Source organism: Physeter macrocephalus, chromosome 16 (assembly GCF_002837175.3).
Source record: "Physeter macrocephalus isolate SW-GA chromosome 16, ASM283717v5, whole genome shotgun sequence".
NCBI classification, from domain to species: Eukaryota; Metazoa; Chordata; class Mammalia; order Artiodactyla; family Physeteridae; genus Physeter; species Physeter macrocephalus.
Window position 1 is genome coordinate 64,458,809 of NC_041229.1, and position 24,311 is coordinate 64,483,119.

At 38.0% G+C, this 24,311-nt stretch overlaps 1 protein-coding gene across 4 annotated transcripts in view; it reads right to left on the minus strand.

The window, feature by feature from the left end:
* SBF2 (SET binding factor 2) overlaps window positions 1–24,311 on the minus strand; it is a 519,569-nt gene that overhangs the window by 121,698 nt on the left and 373,560 nt on the right. For all 4 annotated transcript variants that reach the window (XM_024119088.3, XM_028501227.2, XM_024119087.3 and 1 more), the window contains one exon: window positions 7,479–7,547. In XM_024119088.3, coding sequence (XP_023974856.1) covers window positions 7,479–7,547 — 69 coding nt within the window. The remainder of the gene's footprint in view (window positions 1–7,478; window positions 7,548–24,311) is intronic.

A 24,311-nucleotide genomic window follows, 5' to 3' on the forward strand; every position in this document is an offset into this window, starting at 1 on the left:
ACAAAGGAGGCAAGGATACACAATGGAGAAAAGACAGTCTCTTCAATAAGTGGTGCTGGGAAAACTGGACAGTTACATGTAAAAGAATGAAATTAGAACACTCCCTAACACCATACACAAAAATAAACTCAAAATGGATTAGAGACCTAAATGTAAGACCGAGCACTATCAAACTCTTAGTGGAAAACACAGTAAGAACACTCTTTGACATAAATCATAGCAAGATATTTTTTGATTCATCTCGTATAGTAATGGAAATAAAACCAAAAATAAACAAATGGGACCTAATGAAACTTAAAAGCTTTTGCACAGCAAAGGAAACCATAAAGACGACGAAAAGACAACCCTCAGAATGGGAGAAAATATTTGCAAACGAATCAACGGACAAAGGAATAATCTCCAAAATATATAAACAGCTCATGCAGCTCAATATCAAAGAAACAAACAACCTAATCCAAAAATGGGCAGAAGACTTAAATAGACATTTCTCCAAAGAAGACATACACATGGCCAAGAAGCACATGATAAAGCACTCAACATCACTAATTGTTAGAGAAATGCAAATCAAAACTACAACGAGGTATCACCTCACACCAGTTAGAATGGGCATCATCAGAAAAATCTACAAACAACAAATGCTGGAGAGGGTGTGGAGAAAAGGGAACCCTCTTGCACTGTTGGTGGGAATGTAAATTGATACAGCCAGTATGGAGAACAGTATGGAGGCTCCTTAAAAAACTGAAAATAGAACTACCATATGACCCAGCAATCCCACTACGGGGCATATACCCAGAGAAGACCATAATTCAAAAAGACACATGCACCCCAATGTTCATTGCAGCACTATTTACAAGAGCCAGGTTATGGAAGCAACCTAAATGCCCATCAACAGACGAATGGATAAAGAAGATGTGGTACATATATACAATGGAATATTAGTCAGCCATAAAAAGGGACGAAATTGGGTCATTTGTAGAGACGTGGATGTATCCAGAGACTGTCATACAGAGTGAAGTAAGTCAGAAAGAGAAAAACAAATATCGTATATTAACACATATATGTGGAAACTTGAAAATGGTACAGATGAACTGGTATGCAGAGCAGAAATTGAGACACAGAAGTAGAGAAGAAAACGTATGGATACCAAGGGGGGAAAGAGGCAGGGGTGGAGGTGCTGGTGTGATGAACTGGGAGATTGGGATTGACATGTATACACTGATGTGTATAAAATGGATGACTAATAAGAAAAAAAAAAAAGAAAAGCAGAAGGTGAAAAATTTCTTAAAATGTTTTGACTTCTTACTATGATCTGCCCACCTTTATAGACAATTTATCTGTATTAAATTGATCTCCAAACAAAAAATAAAAAATAAAAAAAAGAAAAAGAAAGGCTTCATAAGTTAAAGACAAATGAAATACATACAAGTTCGTAGAAGTAGAAAAAAGTGTGAAGGAACTGTAGAGAAAAAAAAAAAAACCCTAAACTTATGGTGGCTGTGGTGTAACAAATTCCCTAAGATCTAATATAGATAATGTTGCAAGTGGTATATCTTTTACTCTAAGTAAAGCTCTACGAGATAAACATTTGTTTCATCTAGGCCAATAAAATACTTCGCTTTTATGAGAATGGTAAGCATATACATAATTATCTTTTTATTAAAAAGAAAATACATGCTGAAAACTATAAACCATTGATAAAGGAAACTGAAGATGATTCAAAGAAATGGAAAGATATCCAATCTTCTTAGATTGGAAAAATTAATATTGTTAAAATGGCCATACTACCCAAAGCAATCTACAGATTTAATGCAATCCCTATCAAAATACCTATGACATTTTTCACAGAACTAGAATAAAGAATTCTAAAATTTATATGGAATCAAAAAAGGCCCAGAATTACCAAGGAAATCCTGAGGAAAAAGAACAAAGCTGGAGGAATAACCTTTCCAGACTTCAGACTATATTACAAAGCTACAATAATCAAAACAGCGTGGTACTGGCACAAAAACAGACATATAGCTCAATGGAACAGTATAGAGAGCCCAGAAATAAATCTGCACACCTACAGTCAATTAATCTATGATAAAAGAGGCAAGAATATACAACGGATAAAAGACAGTCTCTTCAATAAATGGTGTTGGGAAAGCTGGACAGCTACATGTAAATCAATGAAATTAGAACACTCCCTCACACCATATAGAAAAATAAACTCAAAATGGATTAAAGACTTAAATTTAAGACATGACACCCTAAAACTCCTAGAAGAGAACGTAGGCAAAACATTCTCTGACATAAATCGTAGCAGTATTTTCTTAGATCAGTCTCAAAATATACAAGGCAGAAGAAATAAAAGCAAAAATAAGCAAATGGAACCTAATCAAACTTAAAAGCTTTTGCACAGCAAAGGAAACCATCAACAAAATGAAAAGACAACCTATGGAATGGGAGTAAATATTTGCAAATGATGTGACCAACAAGGGGTTAATAAGCCAAAATATACAAACAGCTAATAAAACTCAATATTGAAAAAACAAACCCAATCAAAAAATGGGCAGAAACCCTAAATAGACATTTTCCCAAAGAAGACATACAGATGGCTAAGAGGCACATGAAAAGATTCTCAACATTGCTAATTACGAGAGAAGCACAAATGAAAACCACAGTGAGGTATCACCTCACACTGGTTGGAATAACTATCATCAAAAGTCTACAAATAATAAATGCTGGAAAGGGTGTGGAGAAAAAGGAACCCTCGTGCTCTGTTGGTAGCAATGTAAATTGGTGCAGCCACTATGGAAAACAGTATGGAGGCTCCTTAAAAAACTAAAACTAGAGCTACCATATGATCCAGTAATCCCACTCCTGGGTACACATCCAGAAGAAACGAAAACTATACTTCAAAAAGATACATGCACCCCAATGTTCACAGCAGCACTATTTACAAGAGCCAAGACATGGAAACAACCCAAGTATCCATCAACAGATGACTGGCTTAAGAAGATGTGGTATATATATGTGTGTGTGCGTGTATATATATATATGTGTGTATATATATATATATATATATATATATATATACACGCACACACACGTGCACGTGAACACACACACACACACACACACACACACACACACACACACACCATGGACTATTACTCAGCCATAAAAAAGAATGAAATATTACCATTTGCAGCAACATGGATGGACCTAGAGAATATTATACTTAGTGAAGTAAGTCAGACAGAGAAAGACCCTTTCTGACTATATGATATCACATATATGTGGAATCTAAAAATAATACAAATGAATCTATATACAAAACTTAAACAGACTCATAGACATAGACATAGAAAACAAACTTATGGTTACCAAAGGGGAAGGAGGAAGGGACAAATTAGGAGTATGGATTAACAGATACAAATTACTATATATAAAATAGATAAGCAACAAAGATTTACTGTATAGCACAGGGAATTATATTCAATATCTTGTAATAACCTATAACGGAGTATAATCTGAATTAAAAATAAGTGCGTCACCTTGCTGTACACCTGAAACTAACAAAATATTGTGAATCAACTACACTTCAATTAAAAAAAAATAGCTGGTTTACTTAGAAAGAAAGAAAGAAGGGAGGGAGGAAGGAAGGAAAGAAGGAAAGAAGAAAGGAAAGAGGAAAGGAAAAAGGAAAGGAAAAAGGAAAGGAAAGGATAGAAAGAGGTACCTGATCCATCATCTCGCCTACCTCCTTACCCAGAGCAGGCTTTGACTTCCACTATTAAAAAAAATACATATATGTGTGTATGTGTGTGTGTATATGCAGTCATTAAAAATAATTAGGTATATATGCTCTACACTAATTAGGTATATAGGAGGATCTCCAAGATGTACTACTAAGTGAAAAAAGCAAGGTGAGAAAACAGTGTGAGTGGTTTGATCATTTTAGTTTAAAAAAAGATAATTTTATCTGCATATCCTAGCAATAATACACAGCTTTTTTTCCCAGGAAGAAATCAACTGTCAGAAGAAACGGAGTAGAGGTGGGAAAGGGAGAGTTTATGTTGCATTTTGTATCTTTCTGTACTATCTGAATTTTCTAACCATGCACATGTACTACTTTAAGAAAATGTCCATCTGACTGATGACACTGTAGACCAGTTTGGTTATTTATTTATTATTTATTGTATTATAAAAATGAATGTAAGTTCCTAGTGGCCACATCAATGTTTTGACCATCTTGCTGCCCAAGATGCTGCCTGGCATAGTAACCTTTTACGTTCCCATAAGATAGAAGTTCAGAAAGTATCTAAGAATCAATATGATCCACTCCCTAACCCTCTCTGTTGGTTATCAATGCAGTGCCTCTTTCCTCCAAATCTACCTTTCTTTGCCTTGCTTTGTGGTACTGGAGCTGGACCTGTAAAAATTTCTCCTATGCCAGTTGGCACAATATTAAGCTTTGTCAGTAGGGACAGAGCAACATGAAGTGGTTTCTTTTCCTGGTTGTGGTGTCCTTTTTTCTTCTTATTCCTGTGACACGTACCTGCTAGTAGTGTGTGGGACAGCCAGTTGTGCTCACCACTTTGCGAGTTTCAGTGGTACCCTAGTGAGTGGATTCCTAGCAAGTCTTGCCAGAACTCCAGTAGACAGCTTCCTGCTTGCCAGCCCTAGTCTGTGGCCCTTCAGTCAAGTTCACCTCAGTGCCATCCAGTGGCCACAGAAACACCTCTCCAACAAGGTCTGAATCTCGGTCTTGTTGGGGAGTGGCATCCTCCAAGTTTAAAATTCTCTTTATTTCTTAGTAGTTAATCCCCTATTACTACTTAATAACTCCTTATATTAAAATTTTCCTGTTCATATTACTGGTATGGTTTCTGGTGCCTAATTGGACCTTTCATGCCCAAATCAAATTAAACCAAAAGAAACCAAGTAAAATCAAGCCAAGTCAACAACAAAAAATTAAATCTATAAATCCATCGTAAAACATAAGTGTGTATTATTGTTTGATAACACAGAGAAGAGCATGGCATGTAGCCCAACTTGTTAACTAATTGCATTAAAAACTTCCACAAAACAAAAAAACATGGTGTGATGGTTTTGTACTGTGTAAACTAAACTAAGCTAGAACTGTATTTCCCAGAATTCTCTTTCCTCCATGATTCTAGGTTAGGATTGACTACAGAGACATTTGTCTAAGATTTGGAAGACAAAAATGAAGCAGGAGCCATAACACTCTGAAGGTCAGTATAGGATGCCAGGTGCTGCTGTATCTCATACACTTTGTTGCAGATCTGCTGGACCATCTTGATGTGTGGAAAGAACTGTGCTCACATTTCCTCCAGTTCCTTCTGGATCTCTTCCTTTAGCTGCTCCTAGTCAGGGCCAGGCACATGTGTAGCTCCATGGCCAATAATGCTGCTTCTTTTCCAGGTCACCTGCTTTCTTGAGGTTGGAGGACTTTAAAAGACATACATAGATTCTAGTTTGTCCTTGTTCTTCCCTGTATCATGCTTAGCTTTTCTTCCTGACTGTTGCCCTGATGATCTATAGTGACTTCAGGGCCACAGGCAGACCCTAATTCAAAGCTTTCCATAAACTTCTTCCCCAGCTTCTATAACAATATAAAAGCTGGTCCCTATAATAGATTCCTTACTTCCTATCACTCATGGTGCTTCTGCTATGATGATCAAACCCTCACTAATATACACTATAAAACAGATAAATGATCCAGCTTAAAAAAAATCTTAGGTAATTTGGATTTCTTGAGCAATTGAGTTTCTACTGTCAATTCTTATTTCCCCTATGTTTCTTCTTATTTATTTCTACATAATATCTAAGTTTAAAAAATAGATGTTAAAGTGGGAAAAATTTTAAATGCCATTTTCTTTAACAAATGCCCATGTGAGGGCCCATATGAAGGCTAGTTAGAACCAAGTTTTTTGGTTCCTCTGAGATATGGAGACAAACTTCCTTGGTGGCTTAAGATGCAGGAGAGCCTGACCTATTTTTGTAACATTATTCTCCATGCCAGAGGGGAATAAGAAGAAGAACTACTAGGGAGAGTTCTGAGAAGACTAGTATGTACGCATTTAAGAAAAACTAGAGTGGGCCTGGAGATAAGTTTAAGCTGATGAGGGAAAACCAAAAGATGATGCCCAAGCTCCAGCTGGTTGTCATTAGTTTCTAAACCCAAATTAATTTGTTTAACATTTTTGAGATTTGTCCTTGTTTCCCGAGCATGCTCAGTATGACCTGCCAGGTCTCAGAAGTGTGAGTCTCATAAATTCCATTTTCTGTTTTAGAAGGGGATGGGAGGGTAAGGAGGAAGAAAGAGGAATGCAAGTGAGTTAGCAGCAGAGAAAGAGTTCCTGATTATGGAGAACCTTTGGGTTAAGACCTTTAACTCAGAGACTGTGCACTAATCATTTGAAGTAAAGTTTTTAAAAAACGGAGTTTATCAAGAAATATTAATTGGGTACCTACTAAGTGCAGGAAGGGGGCTAGACCTCATCAGTTAGAAATGGTGGATGAAACAAAAAGGATGGGCAGAACAAAAAGAGTAAGAGAATACTGCCAGCATCTAAGGGCATGGATCATTTCATCACTCAGCTAAGGTACTTTATCTGGTGCCTAGTTCTCTACTAAAACAGATCTAGGAATATTTGATAATCTCTCCTGACTTAGAGCCCATGAAACATGGAGTAGCTTTAGCCAGAAGTCCTTCCATAAGTGCTGGGCTTCCGAAGCTACCTGCACACAGCTGCACAGTGAGTCAGCCTGGCTGTCACAGGTTTATTGCTTCCTACTGTACATTTCAGAAGGACGTATACAATGTGCTGTTCAGACTGTGGCTATTTAATGCCTTACAAGTCCTTCATAGGAAAAGAGGGAATAAGAGTTTGCTGGATTTATTTGCCCTAAGAATTAATCTCTCTATGAAAAGGCATGGAGAGGACAACTACAATAAATGACAGAATTAAGAAAAGCACTGAACATTCTGGAAAATTTTCAGAAGGTTCATAGAAATTGCCGGTGAAGTTAAACTCTAATTTCTGTCTCCATTTATTTATCTAGCTTGTTCATTTGTTCATTCATTCATTCAACAAACAGTTATTGATTGACACTGGGATACAGCAATGAATAAGACAGACAATATCCCAGCCTCATGAAATTTATTTTCTTTGGTGGGGGAAAACAGTCAAACGTAAACTAACCAACACACAGCACAATTTCAGGTGTTATTAAGTGCTCTAAAGAACAATAAAGTAGGGATGGAATGGTGGGGTTATATCTTAGGAGATGATTTAACATCATATATTACATTTTTTACATATAGCATGCAATAAACGTTATAACAAATATAACCACAGATATGTCTTAGATACACTAAGGGGACGGGATTGATGTAGTTCCATGATAAATCAAACTGAATACTTCTATATAAATCATAATGACATATATAGACCAATGTAACTTACCCTATAGAAAGCACTGGTCAAAGGGAGTAATGCTGCAGCAATGTTATATTCTTCTAAACTTGAACAATCCTTAAACAAAACAAAGAGAAATGAGCATTATTAGGACATTTACCAGAAATCACAAATATGTGGAAACAAAAATCTATGATACATTATTTACTGTCCTAAGGGGTTTTTACTTTTATTTCAAATTGTCATTAAGGCTTACCTAGATAAGCATGAAAAAAATGTATGAAAAAATACTGTTCCGAAGCACGTTCTTTTTTTAAAAAAATTTTACTTTTTTAAATTAAAAAAAAAATTCTTTTTTTCTGCTCGTGCCACGGGGCATGTGGGATCTTAATTCCCCGGCCAGGGATGGAACCCATGCCCCCTGCAGTGGAAGCACGGAGTCTTAACCACTGGACCATCAGGGAAGTCCCCTGAAACCCATTCTTTTAGAAATGATATAAAAATACATTTGAGAAAGATGTTTTCATACAGTATTGGTGAGTAGCTACTTTTACTTTCCTGTTTTACAAAAATTGTGTTTACAACTGTGCATATTTGTCCAAAAATTTTTGGAGGGGGGTTTTAGTACATTTAACTACTATATTTCATTGAATCTGAGATACACATTTTCTCCCCACATTTTAACTTCTCTGAGACTGGGATGTATGTTATAATTGAAATAATAAATTTTTTCTTAGTCTTACACATGAAGGGTTTATATGTAAAATTCTGTTATTGATGAGGCAAGAAATACCACTGATGCCAAAACCCTTTGGGTGAAATGTTGTTGGGGAATGGGACAGTCAGAAAATCTCAGTGGGAATGTAAAATGGTGCAGCTGCTAGGAAAACAGTATGGCAATTCCTCAAAAATTGAAAAGTAGAATTACCCTATAATCCAGCAATTCTACTTCTGGATATATACCTAAAACAACAGTGGCTTGAACAGCCATAGTGGGGCCATGGCCTGGAACAATGCTCAAGGGTAATACCCTTAGAGAGGTCAGGTATAGTAATTTCATCCCCAACCTTAGACAATATAACTATCGCCATCAAAATGCAAATTAATCAGCTATCAGCTGTTCATATGTTTGTATGAATTGATTTTAAACTCACAGAGCTGAGATCTTAATATCAATTATTCCAGTGCAATTCCTCTACTTTTCAGATGAGAAAAAGAGGCCTAGATGTCAGCCAGTACTGGAATTTAGATTTATCTACCTATCGGCCTGGTGCTTTTTCCTCTAAACACCGCCTTTTGTACTTGATTGCTTTCCTCATATTCTTGAGGTGGTGGATATGAGTTTTTTGAGCTGCCAGCACTGATTTTGGAATGTGAAGGAGGGAGTACAGGCCTCAACAGCAGAGCAGTTGGAGGCTTAAAGCTGCAAAAGGGCACTGGTGCCAGGGACAGGGCCCTTAGAAAAAGGAGAAAGAGTCAGAAGCAAAAAGGAGAAAGAGTCAGAAGCAAAGCAAAAAAGGAGAAAGAGTCAGAAGCAAAGAGAGTCAGAAGCAAGGTTGTCTATGGTGTCTGTACACCATATTTAAGTCTATTTCAAATACTATTTCAAAATACTACTATGGCTTGGCAGGGCTGAGGGTGTAGTACTGCCCTGAGGAAAAAAAAGGAGGAAACTTTCTTTCAGAAGTCATGGCCCAAAGGCGGGCATCTCTTCTAATGCTAGTCTTGCTTAGCATGAGTACATTTGGTATTATGATCTGCTAAAAGAGTTCTTAACAGAATTTCATGCATTTTTAACTATGAAAAACACAGCTATAGAATACACTGAATGTCCAACTCCAGAAAACACTGAAACAATACTGGGTCACAGGACAAATCTCTGTAATAAAGAATCATTCTCATATACGTGACATTTTCTGACCCAATCTTAAAAAAATAACTAAAAGATAGGCTCAAACTTCCTATACTGTCCTAAAAATAATAGTTCTAATTAATTCACCACAGAGAGTAAACATTTATTGGATAAATGAATAAATGAATGAATAAAGGAATAAATTCAAGAAGAGAGAGAAATGAGGAGAAGAAGCTAAGGACAGAAACCTGGGAAAGATATATTTATAGAGAAGGAATAAAGGAAAATCAAGATGGGAAAGAGAAGTAGGAGAAAGCAGTACTATAGTTGTCAAGAGAAGAAGAAACGACCAATAGTGTTGAAATCTTCAGAGAAATTCAGTAAAATGAAGATTGAGAAAAAGCCAAGAAACTTGTGAATCAAAGAGGTCACTGGTGACATGATGAGGGTATAAGTGAGTAGAGTAAAAAAGGCCCTGAGTGTAAATGCTCATAGTTGTAAAGGGAAGGAAGCTGTTTGAGGAGTTATGACATCCAAATGGGTAGCTGAATGAATCTTGGTAGGGCTGAACCAGATGAATACTAAGATTCTATGTAATCCTTTGATTCTGTAAGAATTAGAAGGGACCTAAGTACACCAAGGAGGAAAATCCAAGGGAGACAGAGTTGAAAAAGAAAGGTAGGGCTTCCCTGGTGGCGCAGTGGTTGCGCGTCCGCCTGCCGATGCAGGGGAACCGGGTTCGCGCCCCGGTCTGGGAAGATCCCACATGCCGCGGAGCGGCTGGGCCCGTGAGCCACGGCCGCTGGGCTTGCGCTTCCGGAGCCTGTGCTCCGCAACGGGAGAGGCCACAGCAGAGGGAGGCCCGCATACCAAAAAAAAAAAAGAAAGGTCACTGATAGAACAAGGTCTCTGTGATATGGCTGCTAATCAATGTGGTCCCCATTTCTAAGGGGGAAACATCTCATTTCCATAAAAAGCAAATAAACAGAACTTATATTAACCAGCAGGATCCCTGAATATTTCAGCAAATACAACTTATTAGGAGAGAGAAACTTGGTTCTACAACGGAGACTCAGGCCTACCTAAGAGGCTTCTATGGGAAAAGCGGGGAGAGTGTCCTCAGACTGTTGTGCAAACACTAGTTTTATGGAGTACTGATAGCTGTTACTTGGGGGGAAATTGGGGAAATGCTGGGTAAACAAAATTAAGTGCGATGTCTTTGTTTTAAAAAACTATAGGACTTCTCCGGGCTTTATACTGTGACTGGATGAAGGGAATTTGGTGGCAGCATTTCCAACCTAATTTGACTAAGAACATTTCTTTAAGCAATTGAAAAATATATATATATTTAAATTGAGGGCAATTGCTATTTTATTATTTTTTTTAAAAAAATATTTATTTATTTATTTATGGCTGTGTTGGGTCTTTGTTGCTGTGCGTGGGCTTTCTCTAGTTGAGGCGAGTGGGGGCTACTCTTTGTTGTGGTGTGCGGGCTTCTCACTGCGGTGGCTTCTCTTCTTGTGGAACACAGGCTCTAGGTGTGCGGGCTTCAGCAGCTGTGGCACGCGGGCTCAGTAGTTGTGGCGCATGGGCTTAGTTGCTCTGCGGCATGTGGGATATTCCTGGACCAGGGATTGAACCCGTGATCCCTTCATTGGCAGGCGGATTCTTAACCACTGCGCCACCAGGGAAGTCCAGAAAAATGTATTTGGAAAAAATGATTTAATATCATAAAAAATCTTCTGAGAGCACTCCAACCAAAAGATCATTTAAAAACTTAGTTATGAGCTTTTATTTCTTGACTTATGGTCATATACTGACAGGCATTTTTACTGTAAAGAACTAAAAATGCTAGATAATATATTTAAAAGTCTTTAATGCAAGGCAATGAACTGGCAAGAAAGTAAGGAACACTCAGGCCAAAATATAAGTTAAGTGGGAACCTGGAGAGATACAGCACTAAAGTGCAATTTTACCTCAAGAACAGTTGGTGAGCAAAGTAAATTTGAGTATTAGTTTTGAACAACCCAAAGGACTCAAGAGATAGGAGACAAAACCCAGCGCTTGCTAAAGGTAGGAAGTCCATTAGGAGAACTATCTTATGGTAGGGATCCCCTAGGGCCACCTGAAACACCAGATGGAAAGTCTGAGATATAAAACGATAATTCAGCAAGGGAAGTAATGAATATGTGAGTAAATTAAGCATACACTGACTATATAAAACACAAAAATAATGTCTTTCAGTATTAAAGAAAAATAAGATACAACTAAAATATACAACCACGGTAGCATAGACATTGTAAGGTGGTGGACTGGAGCTGGATTTTGATAAATTAAGTAAACATTTAAATTTCTCTGTATTATTGCCAAAGGAACAGAATAGGTTACAACTTCTAAACTAGTGGGGGAAAAATTGACTGAAAGAAAAATAACCCAAAGGAAAGCAAGAAGGAGGAAAAGAAACTCAGAAAAAGGAAATAATCAAAAAAGAACAAAATAAGATAGTAGGGGGCTTCGCTGGTGGCGCAGTGGTTGAGAGTTCGCCTGCCGATGCAGGGGTCACGGGTTCGTGCCCCGGTCCGGGAAGATCCCACATGCCGCGGAGTGTCTAGGCCCGTGAGCCATGGCCGCTGAGCCTGCGTGTCCGGAGCCTGTGCTCCGCAAGGGAGAGGCCACAACAGTGAGAGGCCCGCGTACCGCAAAAAAAAAAAAAAAAAGATAGTAGGAATAAATAAAAATATAATAGCAGAAATAGACCAAATACTCTGGTTAAAAGACAACTATTGTAAGAAGAAATGGGAAGATGTTGGTAAAAGAGTACATATAAAATGAATAAGGTCTGAGAATCTAATATATAACATAGTGACTATAGTTGATCATACTGTATCATATAATTAAAATTTGCTAAGAAAATGGAACTTAAGTATTCTCACCCCTCCCCCAAAAAGGAAATCTGTGAGGTGATGGATGTGTTAATTAATTCGATTGTGGGAATCCTTTCACAATGTATGGTATATTAAGTCATCACGCTGTACACTTTAAATATGTTACAGCTTTATTTGCCAATTATACCTCAGTAAAACTGGAAAAAGTATATAGGCCATGTAGGAAAACACCACACCTTTTTCCTATTCTCTGTCATTTCCATAGATTTTATAAAATAATCCCAGAATACGGCAAAAACGGTGAATCATCTTTTTCTTCCTGACTTATTCCTCACCCTCTTGCTTAGGACACTGCTATGCAGAAGAATGTCATCCCCTGTGTCCTAGCACATCTGAGTTTCTTTAACAGAAATGCCTTGCATGTTTCTGAAGACTGTCATGAGGCCCAAGGCAATAAAGTTCAACAGACTTGAGCTGTAATCTTCTCCTAAGGAAATGGCTGGGATGCCAAGATGCCTTTTGACTTTGATTTCACAGCAGGGCTTCATTTGTAATGATGCTGTCCAAACTTTAAATGACAACAGCTGTGATATGAAGTCCCACACACTCATTTATAAAAATTTCCCACAAATTAAAAAAAAATTAAACAATGGGGAATTTCAATCCATGACCAATTAGCAGGGAACAGGCAATCATAAAACATTTAGGGGCTATTTATTATCTTACAAAATGTTTACACATTGTAGTGCATGTCTCAAACCTGAGCGCCAGTCAAATGCTGATTGCAAAATATAAATATAAAATTCTTTGCAAATCACGTTAGAGATATTCTAAGTTAATTAGATTGAAAAATGGAAAAATTTTTGAAACAATAAGTACAACTACTGACATAGCAATAGCATTCCGGAATAGTGCAGTTATCTGTTGGGGAATCAGTCCATAAATACACATCCTGAAATCCCCTGTGTTTTGGCCACGTAATAGCAAAGTAGTTACAGACATACCAGGCAATTTATAAGCCTGCAAGGACTTGAATGACTATACATGTTTTATTCTGAACTTTGCTATGTAGTTTAATTTTCCTCCTACAATTGAAGAGTGAGCCCTGCAATCTTAATTTCTCATTACCCTCAATTACTTCATATTTTGATTTGCATACCTTTGGACTGTCACGACCAGCATTCCCATTTTTGTAAAACTTTGGAACCTCTCAAAAATGATATAGGTAAACATTAAAGAAAAAAATAAGACTGAAAGGCAGAATGTCTTACAAAACTGACTTTTCTTGAGTTTAGACTTGATATAGCTCAGAAAAAAATTTTTTTGAATTGTCCAAAACACTGAGAACATTTGTATCTTCTACATAGGGACAAAAGTTAAAACTACCAAAGCCCCAAATACCTCTGTATATCATGTTAGTCTCCTGCTCAAAAATGTCAGCTATGTTCTGACCATTACAGCATAATGACCAAACTCTTCTGCCAAACTTGTAAACCCTCCGTGGTGTGGACCCATCTCCACACTTACCCAACCATATGGCCCTCCTGCTATAAGCCGCAGGTCTAGTCAGTCTGCTTTATTTATCATCTTCTATTCCACATCATAATTACCTCCTACCACATCTAATACCCCTAGAATAGAACCCGTGCCTTGCTTTATCATTTACATTCTTCCTCCTTGGCACCTCCATATGCATGCCCTTGTGTTTTCCCACCCTTTCTAAGTACGGTGCTAAGTACAAAATAAGCGGTAGGACTCGTTGTTTCGGCCTCAGGTTACATTTTTTTTTTTTTTTTTCCGGTACGCAGGCCTCTCACTGTTGTGGCCTCTCCCGTTGTGGAGCACAGGCTCCGGATGTGCAGGCCCAGCGGCCATGGCTCATGGGCCCAGCCTCTCCGCAGCACGTGGGATCCTCCCGGACCGGGGCACGAACCCGTGTCAGGCGGACTCTCAACCACTGCACCACCAGGGAAGCCCCTCAGGTTACATTTTAATGCTAAATCTACGAATATAACCATGGAGGATGTATCACAATTTTGAACACTATGGTTATTTAATATGTACCATTACTCCCATTGAGATAGAAGATGAATGCTAGACTTGACAAATAATATCAAGCTTTGCTTTAAGTTTTTGAGTGAATGGCGCAATTCCGCTTCAATTTTATGTCTGGAAACTAGGACACTGCACCTGGCATATAGTAATAATAGCTAACATTTATTGAATGCTTACTAAGTATCAAACATATTTTCAGTATGAATTTACAGAAATTATTTCATTTAATTTTTACAGCACCTCTAGGAGGTAGATACTATAATTATATCCATTTTGTTGATGAAGGAACTGAGTTTCTCAGAGGTTAAATAATTGCCTGAGATTACATGGGCACAAATGGCAGAGCCAGAACTCAAACCCAGGTAGTCTCACTCCAATGTTTGTGCTTTAAAGCTCTATGCCCTGTTGCCTCTCAAATGCAATTGAATCTAAAGATGGCATCTGTGGAAACATATAATTCAGGCAAAAGAAGAAATATTCCACTAATTATAAAGAATTTCCTCAAAAGAGGCTGAAACTATACTACATCTGTGAAAAAGCAATTGAAAACTTAAAATGTGGCTGCTAAAATTAAAATGCAAAGGAAGGGCTGGAAGTTAATTTTTTTCCCTCATGGTATCCTTTTATTTCATCTCTATCTTCATAATTTCTTAAAAAATTAAGAAATACAGAGGATCATGTCAAAGCTTCTAAAATACGCCTAATAGGAGTGCTGGAAAGAGAGGACAAAGTAGGTAGAAGAAAGTAAAAGAAACATTAAAAAGAATTTTGTCTTCATATGCAGTCCAGTGAGTGTCAAATAGGACAATGAAAAAAGATATTTGGTACAATGAATAAAATGTGGTATACTCATACAAAACAATACTACATGAAAGTGAAAATAAATGAATTATAATTATATCCAAAATCATGGATGAATCTCCCAAACAAAATTTTGATCCAGAGAATCAAGGCAAAAAGAACACATCACCACCATATAATCATCATCATCATCATCATCATCATAATCATCAGTCACTGCTGAAACACACATTCTTAGTTAACACTGGCCTCTGTCTCTATTTACCGCATCAAACACACCATTGTAAACATGTAGGATTTCATAAAGTCTACTATAGCAATGTCAAAGAATTACTTTTATCAAATCATACTGACAAAGGAAAATCTAACAAAATTAGATCAAGTGAAAAAAAGATCACCAGTTCGGATGATTTTATGCTAAGTGTTTTAAAAGAAAATGATTTGATGTCAGAGAATTAAAGGGAGTCCCTTAAGAAAAATAATGAAGGCTTCAAATATTTTTGCAAAATGATCATCTTTGGGACAGTGCTATAAAAGCCAAACATAAAGTAAGTCATGATGCAATTTCATTAGGAAAATTATTTTAAATACCATACACTGCCCCAGACAAAAGTGAGATTCATACTTTGGTTCTAAAAATATCAGCATATGGTAAAAATTATAACCTAAATATCTGTTAAAATTTTATATTTCTTCTTTTAAATATAATGTATCAAACAAACCGTTCCCCCACTATTTGGTATGAAATTTTAGTTCCTATTTTATATGGATTTACTGGTGGTGATAGTGAAAATTAGTTCTACTCTTAATGATCTAAAGGATGCAGGAGTGATGGTCTCTGTCATATCTCTATTTAATTCTCCAGCCTTGTATCTGTAGAAACCAGACAGATCTGGAGGATAAAAGCAGACTACAGCAAATTCAATCACGCGGTAGCTCCAACGGCAGTTTTATAATAAAGATGTTTTGTCTTTGCTACAGCAGATTATCATGGTTGTGGGTATGTTGCATGCAATCACTGATGTGGTGAATAAGTTCTTTTCTATCTCTATCAGAGAGGAGGATCTGAAACAGTCTGCATTTACATGAAATGGACAATGGGAAGCATTTACAATTTTTGCCTCAGGTATATGTTAAGTAAAGTCCCTCCCATCCAAATTCAGTTGGAAGAAATTTGGACCATTTGAACATCATATAGAATATTATGCTGATCTACTACATTGATGACATCATGCTAATCAGGCTGGATGAGCAAGAAGTGGCTACCATGTTGGAAACCTTGGTGAGACATGCACTCCAGAACATGGCAGATAAACCTTATAAAGGTTCTGGCCTGCTGGGACATCTCATTCAAAGTAAAGGACAATTTGTTGCATCTTGTATCTCCCATCATGAGGAAGGAAGCAAAAATTCTGGTAGGCCTCTTCAGGCTACGAAGGAAGCATATTCCACATCTGGGATTACTGTACAGGCTCATACCAGGTGACACAAAAAGCTGCCAGCTCTGAGTGGGGCCCAGAAGAAGAAAGGGCTCTGTAGCAGATCCAGGAATTAAAAAGCCCTGCTTACTGTCACAATCAGTGACCCACTTAGAGAATTTGCACTTTCCACTGCTGTAACTCTGAGCTGTGCAAGGTTATAGATTCTAGTCCCCAAAGGAGAAACATTTCTACCAGGGGACAAAACAAGAATCTCATTAATCTATAAACTACAGCTGTCACCAAGGCACATTATACTCCTAATGCCCAGAAATTGGCAGACAAGAGGAACCATCATTTTCTTTTTTTAACATCTTTATTGGAGTATAGTTGCTTTACAATGGTGTGTAAGTTTCTACTTTATAACAAAGTGAATCAGCTATATGTATACATATATCCCCATATGCCCTCCCTCTTGTGTCTCCCTCCCACCCTCCCTATCCCACCCTTCCAGGTGGTTACAAAGCACCGAGCTGATCTCCCTGTGCTGTGTGGCTGCTTCCCACTAGCTATCTATTTTACAATTGGAGGAGCCATCATTTTGGCAGAAATAACTGAACCTAAATGCCAGGGAGGTAGGGCTAATGTCACATAACGGGAACAAGGAGGAATATGTTTGGCACCCAGTTAAGTCCTTGGGTACCTCTTGGTACTTGCCAAATTCTGACGGAAAATGAACAAGTGCAGCAACCCTGGGATGAGAAACAAAAAGTGACCAGAGACTAAGACCCCTCCAGGATGAGGGTCTGGGTCATAAGAAGGGAAGTTAGCATCATTTGCAATCCTACCATCAGCTACATCTGCAGGGGCAAACGTTTTTCCCACTTACTCTCTTCTAAGTTTCCCTCAGCAAGAAAGGCACACTAGAATTCTGGAGGAACTGCTCCTGAATACCTATGAAGAAGTGGAGGCGAGCAGCACAAGGGATGAACGTAAGAATGCCTTATCCAAACACCCCTTCAAGGGAGGACTTGTTGCCTCCATGACTGGCAGTGCTGTCAACAGCCCTTCCCAAAGCGGCAAATATTCAATGACTGATTAAGGTGTGGGTCCATACCCAGCCAGTTTGACTTAACGTGGGACAACTTCAGCTCCAGAACTTTGTGTGGGTTAGGGTGAGGCTATCCTTGAGCTCACAATATTGCCTGACTTCTCCTTTTGCCCAATTCTATTTATTTTCCCTCCCTCCCACAGGTGTTGATCCAAAGACCACTCCCTAACAAACATCCTTTGCACTAAACTCTGCCTCAGAATCTGTTTCCAACCTGGAACAACTTCCTAATAAAGTAGTAGCACACACTGTTTTCTGGGGAACCCAGGCTAAGAGAGATCTGTAGTTTGAAAAGCTCACTATTGGCTATGGGATAATGAATGCATTTGGGCAGGAACAAAAGTGGATGTGGGAAGAATGCTTAGATGGGTACTATAACAATCTAAGTGGGATGATGGTAGCTTTGATTGGGGTATTACAAGTGGAGGTAGGAGATAAGTGGATCAAGTTAAAAGGTTTTTATGGGGGTAAAAATCAGTATAACTTGGTGTTAGAGATGAAGGAGAAGAAGGTGTCAAGGATGACTCAGGTTTTAGTTCGCATAACTGGATCAATGGTCGTGCCATTTGCCAAGATTAGGGACAATGGAAGGGAATCAGGTTTGAGGGTTGAGGGGTAGAGGAAATGCATGATCATGACTTCAGTTTGTAACCATTAAAGCTGAGTGTCTTTGACACATGAAAATGAGATACCAGGTATCCAGTTGGATATAAAGGTGTAGAGCTCAGAGAAAAGGTCTGGGGTAGAAAAATAAACTTACGAGTCATCAACATGTAGGTGGTAGTTTAAGTTGTGGGTGTGAAAGAGACCACCCTTGAAGTGAGTACAGAATGAGACAAAAATAAATAAATAAATAAGGCTTTAAAAATTAAAGGCCAAGTGGAGAAGGATGAGCTTTCAAAGATGGAGAAGGAATGGCCAGAAAGGTACAAGGATATGTAGAAAATGTTGCATCATGGAAGCTAAGGAAAGAGAGTGCTTCAAAAAGAAATTCTAATTGATAAACTGCTTCCTCTATCTTCAAAGCAAGGAAAAGCCAGTGGACTTAACCACGAAGAGATAACATGAATGATTTATATAGTTTACATAGTTTCAAGGTAGCTACTATAGCATATTTTTTGTTTGCTTTCCTATATTCCCCTCCCCCTCAAAAAGACCTTAATTTAAATTCCTGTGACAAAAAAAGAAAGTGAATTATAAATCTGCCACATTTAGAATGGCTAATCTGTCACATTTAGAAGGACTAATAAATAAATAAAACCTACAGAAAATCCTTCTACATTAGAAAAGCCTTCATGTATATAAGTGAGGTTATGAACAAAAACAAACATCTCTTTTTAGCATTTTAAATCCATAGGTTAGGGACTTCCCTGGTGGTCCAGTGGTAAAGAATCCGCCTTCCAATGCAGGGGACGCGGGTTCGATCCTTGGTCTCAGAACTGGGATCCCACATCCCTCAGGGCAATTAAGCTCGCATGCCTCAATGAGAGAGCCCACGTGCTGCAAACTACAGAGCCCGTGCGCTCTGGAGCCCACACGCCACAACTAGAGAGAAGCCCATGCTGCAACAAAAGATCCTGCACGCCTCAACAAAGACCCTGCGTGCCACAACTAAGACCCAACGCAGCCAAAAAAATAAATGAAATAAATAAATATAAAAAAATCCATAGGTTATCATTATGCTGCTTTTATAATATTAGCAAAAGATAAAATAATCAAATACTTATATAACCAATTACCGCAAATAACTAGAGACAATTTTCTTCATGATTTATGTTGTAAAAGCAATGATAACATAAGATCAGAAAAAAAACTTAACTAGCTCTTATTTTCAATAATATTCTGGAATGCCACTGTGAAGAGTTAAAAATGGACATCGGCAGAAAAATTTTAAATTGTGAGACTCATTGGCAGCATTATGAAAATCTTTCTGAAAGTCAAGATCAGGTTCCACAGAATGAATGAAATATGTGAAAAGTGAGACACAATTAACCACATCTTGCCATCCTTAAATACAAATAGGCAAGGAATTATCAATCCTATGGTTAAATACATTTTTTTCTGGCGCACTGATAAGAAAGACACTCAGTAAAATGTAAAGTGTTACCTAAGGTCAGGATAGTAACATGAAAGCATTTCTGGGAATCCTAAGAAAACAATGTTTGCAAATTCTGAACTTATTTCTTAAAGACAACATAAAACTAGACACTGGTCAGAAAATCAACCCCCTCTGGATTGGCTTTGGCCTTCTTAACCCCCTGCCCCCACTTTCACTGGCAAAGGTCACCATCTGTGACCTCTTACTTGCCAACCAAATGCATTATGTTTAGACATTTAATTTAACCTCTATACTATTTGTTAAGATTAAACACATATTTTCTCTTTTTTAAAAACTACTTTCCTTTAAAAAAACTCACAAACTTTCATTTCTTTATAAAAGATCTAGGAAAGGCAGATGTTTAAAAAAAAAAGAAAAATATCTTGTCATAAATCCCACAACCTTTAAACAACCAATGTAACATTTTGGTGTCTATGCTTCCTATTTTTCCAAGTCACAAATTACATATTTATTCATATAATTTAACTTTACTTTTATATGGTCATTTCATTCTTTAAAAAAAATTAATTTTTCTTCCAGTTTTATTGAGATACAATTGATGTATAGCACTGTGTAAGTTTAAGGTATAGAGTATAATGATTTGATTTACATACATCATGAAGTGATTATAACAATAAGTTTAGTGAACATCCATCATCTCATACAGATATTAAAATCAAGAAATAGAAAAAAAGTTCTTCTTTCTTGTGACAAGAATTCAGGATTTACTTTCTTAACAACTTTCAAATATAACATACAGCAGTATCAATTATATTTATCATATTATACATTACATTCCTAGTACTTATAACTGGAATTTCATACCTTTTGACTGCCTTCATCCAATTCCCTCTTCTCTGACCCTCCACCTCTCGTAACCACAAATCTGATCTGTTTTTCTCTGAGTTTGTTTGTTTTTGAAGTATAATTGGCCTACAATACTGTTAGTTCCTGTTACACAACATAGTGATTTGATACTTCCATACATTTCAAACTGATCACCATGATAACTATAAGTCTAGTTACGCTATGTCACCAAAGATATTGTTACACAGTTACTGACTATATTCCCGACACTATACATTTCAAACTGTGCCATTTATTTTGCACCTGGAAGTTTGTACCTCTTAATCTCCGTCACCTACTTCTTCCCCTACCCCCCCATAAACACACTGTTACAACCCTGCATTTTTACTCACCTCCCCCTGCATTTACTGTTTTTGACAACATATTTTACATTTTTTTGTTTTGTGTATCCCTTAACTATTTATCACGGACAGATGATTTTTACTACTTTTGCCTTTTAACCTTCCTACTAGCTTTACACGTGGTTGATTTACTACCTTTACTGTACATTTGCCTTTACCAATTAGATTTTTCCTTTTGTAATTTTCATGTTACTCATTGTGGCCTCCTCTTTTTCAATTAGAAGTCCCTTTAATATTTCTGGTAAAGCTAGTTTGGTGGTGTCAAACTCTTTTAGCTTTTGTTTGTAAAACTTTTGATCTCTCCATCAAACCTGAATGAAAGCCTTGCTGGGTAGAATATTCTTGGTTGTAGGTTTTTCCCTTTCATCACTTTAAGTATATCATGCCACTCCCTTTTGGTTTCAGAGGCTAGATCCTGGGGCAGCTGCCTGAGGGGTCCAAGGTGTCTCAGAACTAGTGCTGGTCCGCTGGTGGGTGGAGCTGGGTCCCAGGGTCTGTGACTGCGGGGCCCTGGGGGTCCCAGGGCTAGTGCTGGCACACTAGCCCTGGGGGCTAGTCAGGTCCTGGGCCCCCTGGTAGACTGGGCTACATTCCAGGGTGGCTGTAGGCTCAGGGGCTCTTAAGGCAGCCAGCCTGCTGATGGTGGGGCTGGGTCCTGGCGCTGATAATTTAGAGGGAAGATTCCAAAATGGCGCTTACCAGCACCAGTGTCCAGGTGGCAGAACGAACTCTCAGAATGGCTGCCACCAGTGTCTATGTCCCCAAAGTGAGCTCCAGCTGCCTTCTGCCTCTCTGGGAGGCTCTCCAAGATCAGCAGGTGGGTCTGACCCAGGCTCCTTTCAAATTACTGCTTCGGCCTTGGGTACTGGAGCATGTGAGATTTCATGTGCACCCTTGAAGAGTCTCTATTTCCCAGAGCCTACTCACTCTCCTGAAAGTAAGCCCTTCTGGCCTTAAAAGCAAACATTCTGGGGGCTCATCTTTCCAGTGTAGGACTCCCGGGATGGTTAGCTCAATGAGGTACTTGGACCACTCACTCCTTGGGGAGAAACTTGGTAATTGTAATTATCCTCCCATTTGTGGGCTGCCCACCTGGCAATATGGGTCTTGACTATACTGAGTCTCCAGTCCCTATTACTTTACTTGTTGTGGTTCCTTCTTTATATCTTTAGATGTAGAAAACCTTTTCTGCTAGTCTTCCGATCTTTCTCATCAATAGCTGTTCTGTAGATAGCTATAATTTTGGTGTGCCTGTGGGAGGAGGTGAGCTCACAGTCTCCCTACTCTACCACCTTGGCCTGCATTCTTCCTAGTCACTTCATTCTTAAACTAATTTCCTACCTTGGCTTCTATGACCCCATTTTCTCCTCTTATACCTTTTCTCCTCTTACATCAATGACCCTTTCATCTCAAAGTTTATAGGTTTTATTATTCTGCCCACCCCTTAAATGTCAGTATTTCTCAGGTTTTTTTTTCCCCATCCTTAGATCTCTCTTACAGTACCTACTTTCCTTAGGCTGGCTCAACCATTTCTATGAGATAGAGTGCCACTGTATTTCCAGCCTAGACAACTCTCCTCAGCTCCAGCTGACTGGGCTCTTCCAATTTGTTGTAGAGACCTCAAACTCAATATATCTTAAACTGAATTATCTCCACCCCTCACATATACCTTCAAGCCTGACACTCTTCCATACTATCTTGGTAAAGCATCTATTCAGTCGACTAGCCAGAAACCTTTTCTATCGCATCATACTCTCACATTCAGTCAGATATCAAGTTGATGCTTCCAGTGTGATCCTGCTTCCATTTATCCATCCAACAAATATCTTTAGTTGAACTAGGTACATTGCACTGGGGGCTCTGAATTAAACAGTTATATAATCATTGCCCTCTTGAAGCTGAATCAAATACTGTTAATTCTGTCTTTATCACATTTGTCATCTGTTCCCTCTTCTTCATATTTACTACCTTTCTTTGGGCTTTCACCACAGGTATAACTTCTTTACTCCAACCAATTTCTGAGCCTTTGGGGAGTTCTGTATCAGAACTCAGAATGCTTCTCTGTTTTCCCCCATCTTCCTAATTTCAGCTTTCTCATGTCTGAAAAATCAGTTAACACTTGTTCATGTGCTTTCTGTCTTTTAAAATTTTGTGCTAACATTTCTTTACCTGTTTTCTTTGTCCTTGTAGAATTGTGTTTATCTTTTAAAAATCCCTCTACTATCCCTTTTAGTTGAGTTTCAGAAGGGAAATGGAAATAAATGTGTGGAGATAAGTGACCAGGCACCCCAAATCAAGTCATTCTAGAGTTTATAATTTCTAGAAGTTTCTCTATGCCACCGTTTTTAGAATACTTTAATATCTCTTCCTTCACATTTCCTAGCTATGTGATTTTCCAGCAAGAAAATTCGAAATAGTTTCTAGTTCATTCCTTAAAAAAAATTATTAGTATCTTATATAGACATCTAGTCACTGAGGAAATAGTAAATAAAATTCAGTAAGTAGGTAGATGTATTAGGACTGTATAGCAACCATGTACAACTCATTAGGCAACAATGTGCAAATATTAGTGACATACCTTGGGCCTTAAATCTCAGGTGAAAATTAGGCCTAATTTTTTATTTTGGAACACTAAAGCCTACCTGCCAAATGATTGGCATGATAGCCTATCAGCCTATCAGAAAATTCTCTTTCTGATCTTAATTAAATATTTTAGAGAACTATGTATGTTTCTTCTACAAAACTTTTGGAATGAACACACACAAACACACATACACACACAGAGCCGTGTTATTTTTGAAAGGATACGAGAGTTAACCTTGAAACTGAACAATCAACCAAATATTTACTTAATTCCTATTCCTTGGGGGAAAACAAATCACACCACTGGCCGGAATTCTCTGAAAAAAAAAAAAAAATCAGACTTTTTCTTTCTGGGTGTAATTTTCCTAAATAACAAACAAACATACAAAATAGAACTCAGCTAGCTGAGAAAAGGCAGTAAGGGCTGTAGAAACTGCAAAGGTGCTGGACATGAGGAGAGAAGTGGCAAGGTTACTGGAAAAAAGAGAGGAATCCTATTGGAGAAGACACATCAGGAATAATTTTTTTTTTTTTTTTAATGAAAAGACAGGCAGAATTGGGATGGGGAAAGAATATATTCTAAGTTGGGCAACTAAGCTTTGTACAGGAGCAGGGGGGAGGAAGGTACAGGAGGGAAAGGCAAAAGCAGGCCAAGCTCCTGACACAGAGAGGAGCTATCAGTTTTGAGCGTAGTTTATAAGACCCAACATGGACACTCTGGGCACTAGTATAAGCACACATATGCCTTAGTAGATACCTAGTCTGTCTTTCAGAGCATACACATAAAGGAATTTTGTGATCAGGCTACAGATGATTAGACTCTCCTCCACTAGATAAGGTTTTTATTCCTTTATATGTGAAAAAAAGACA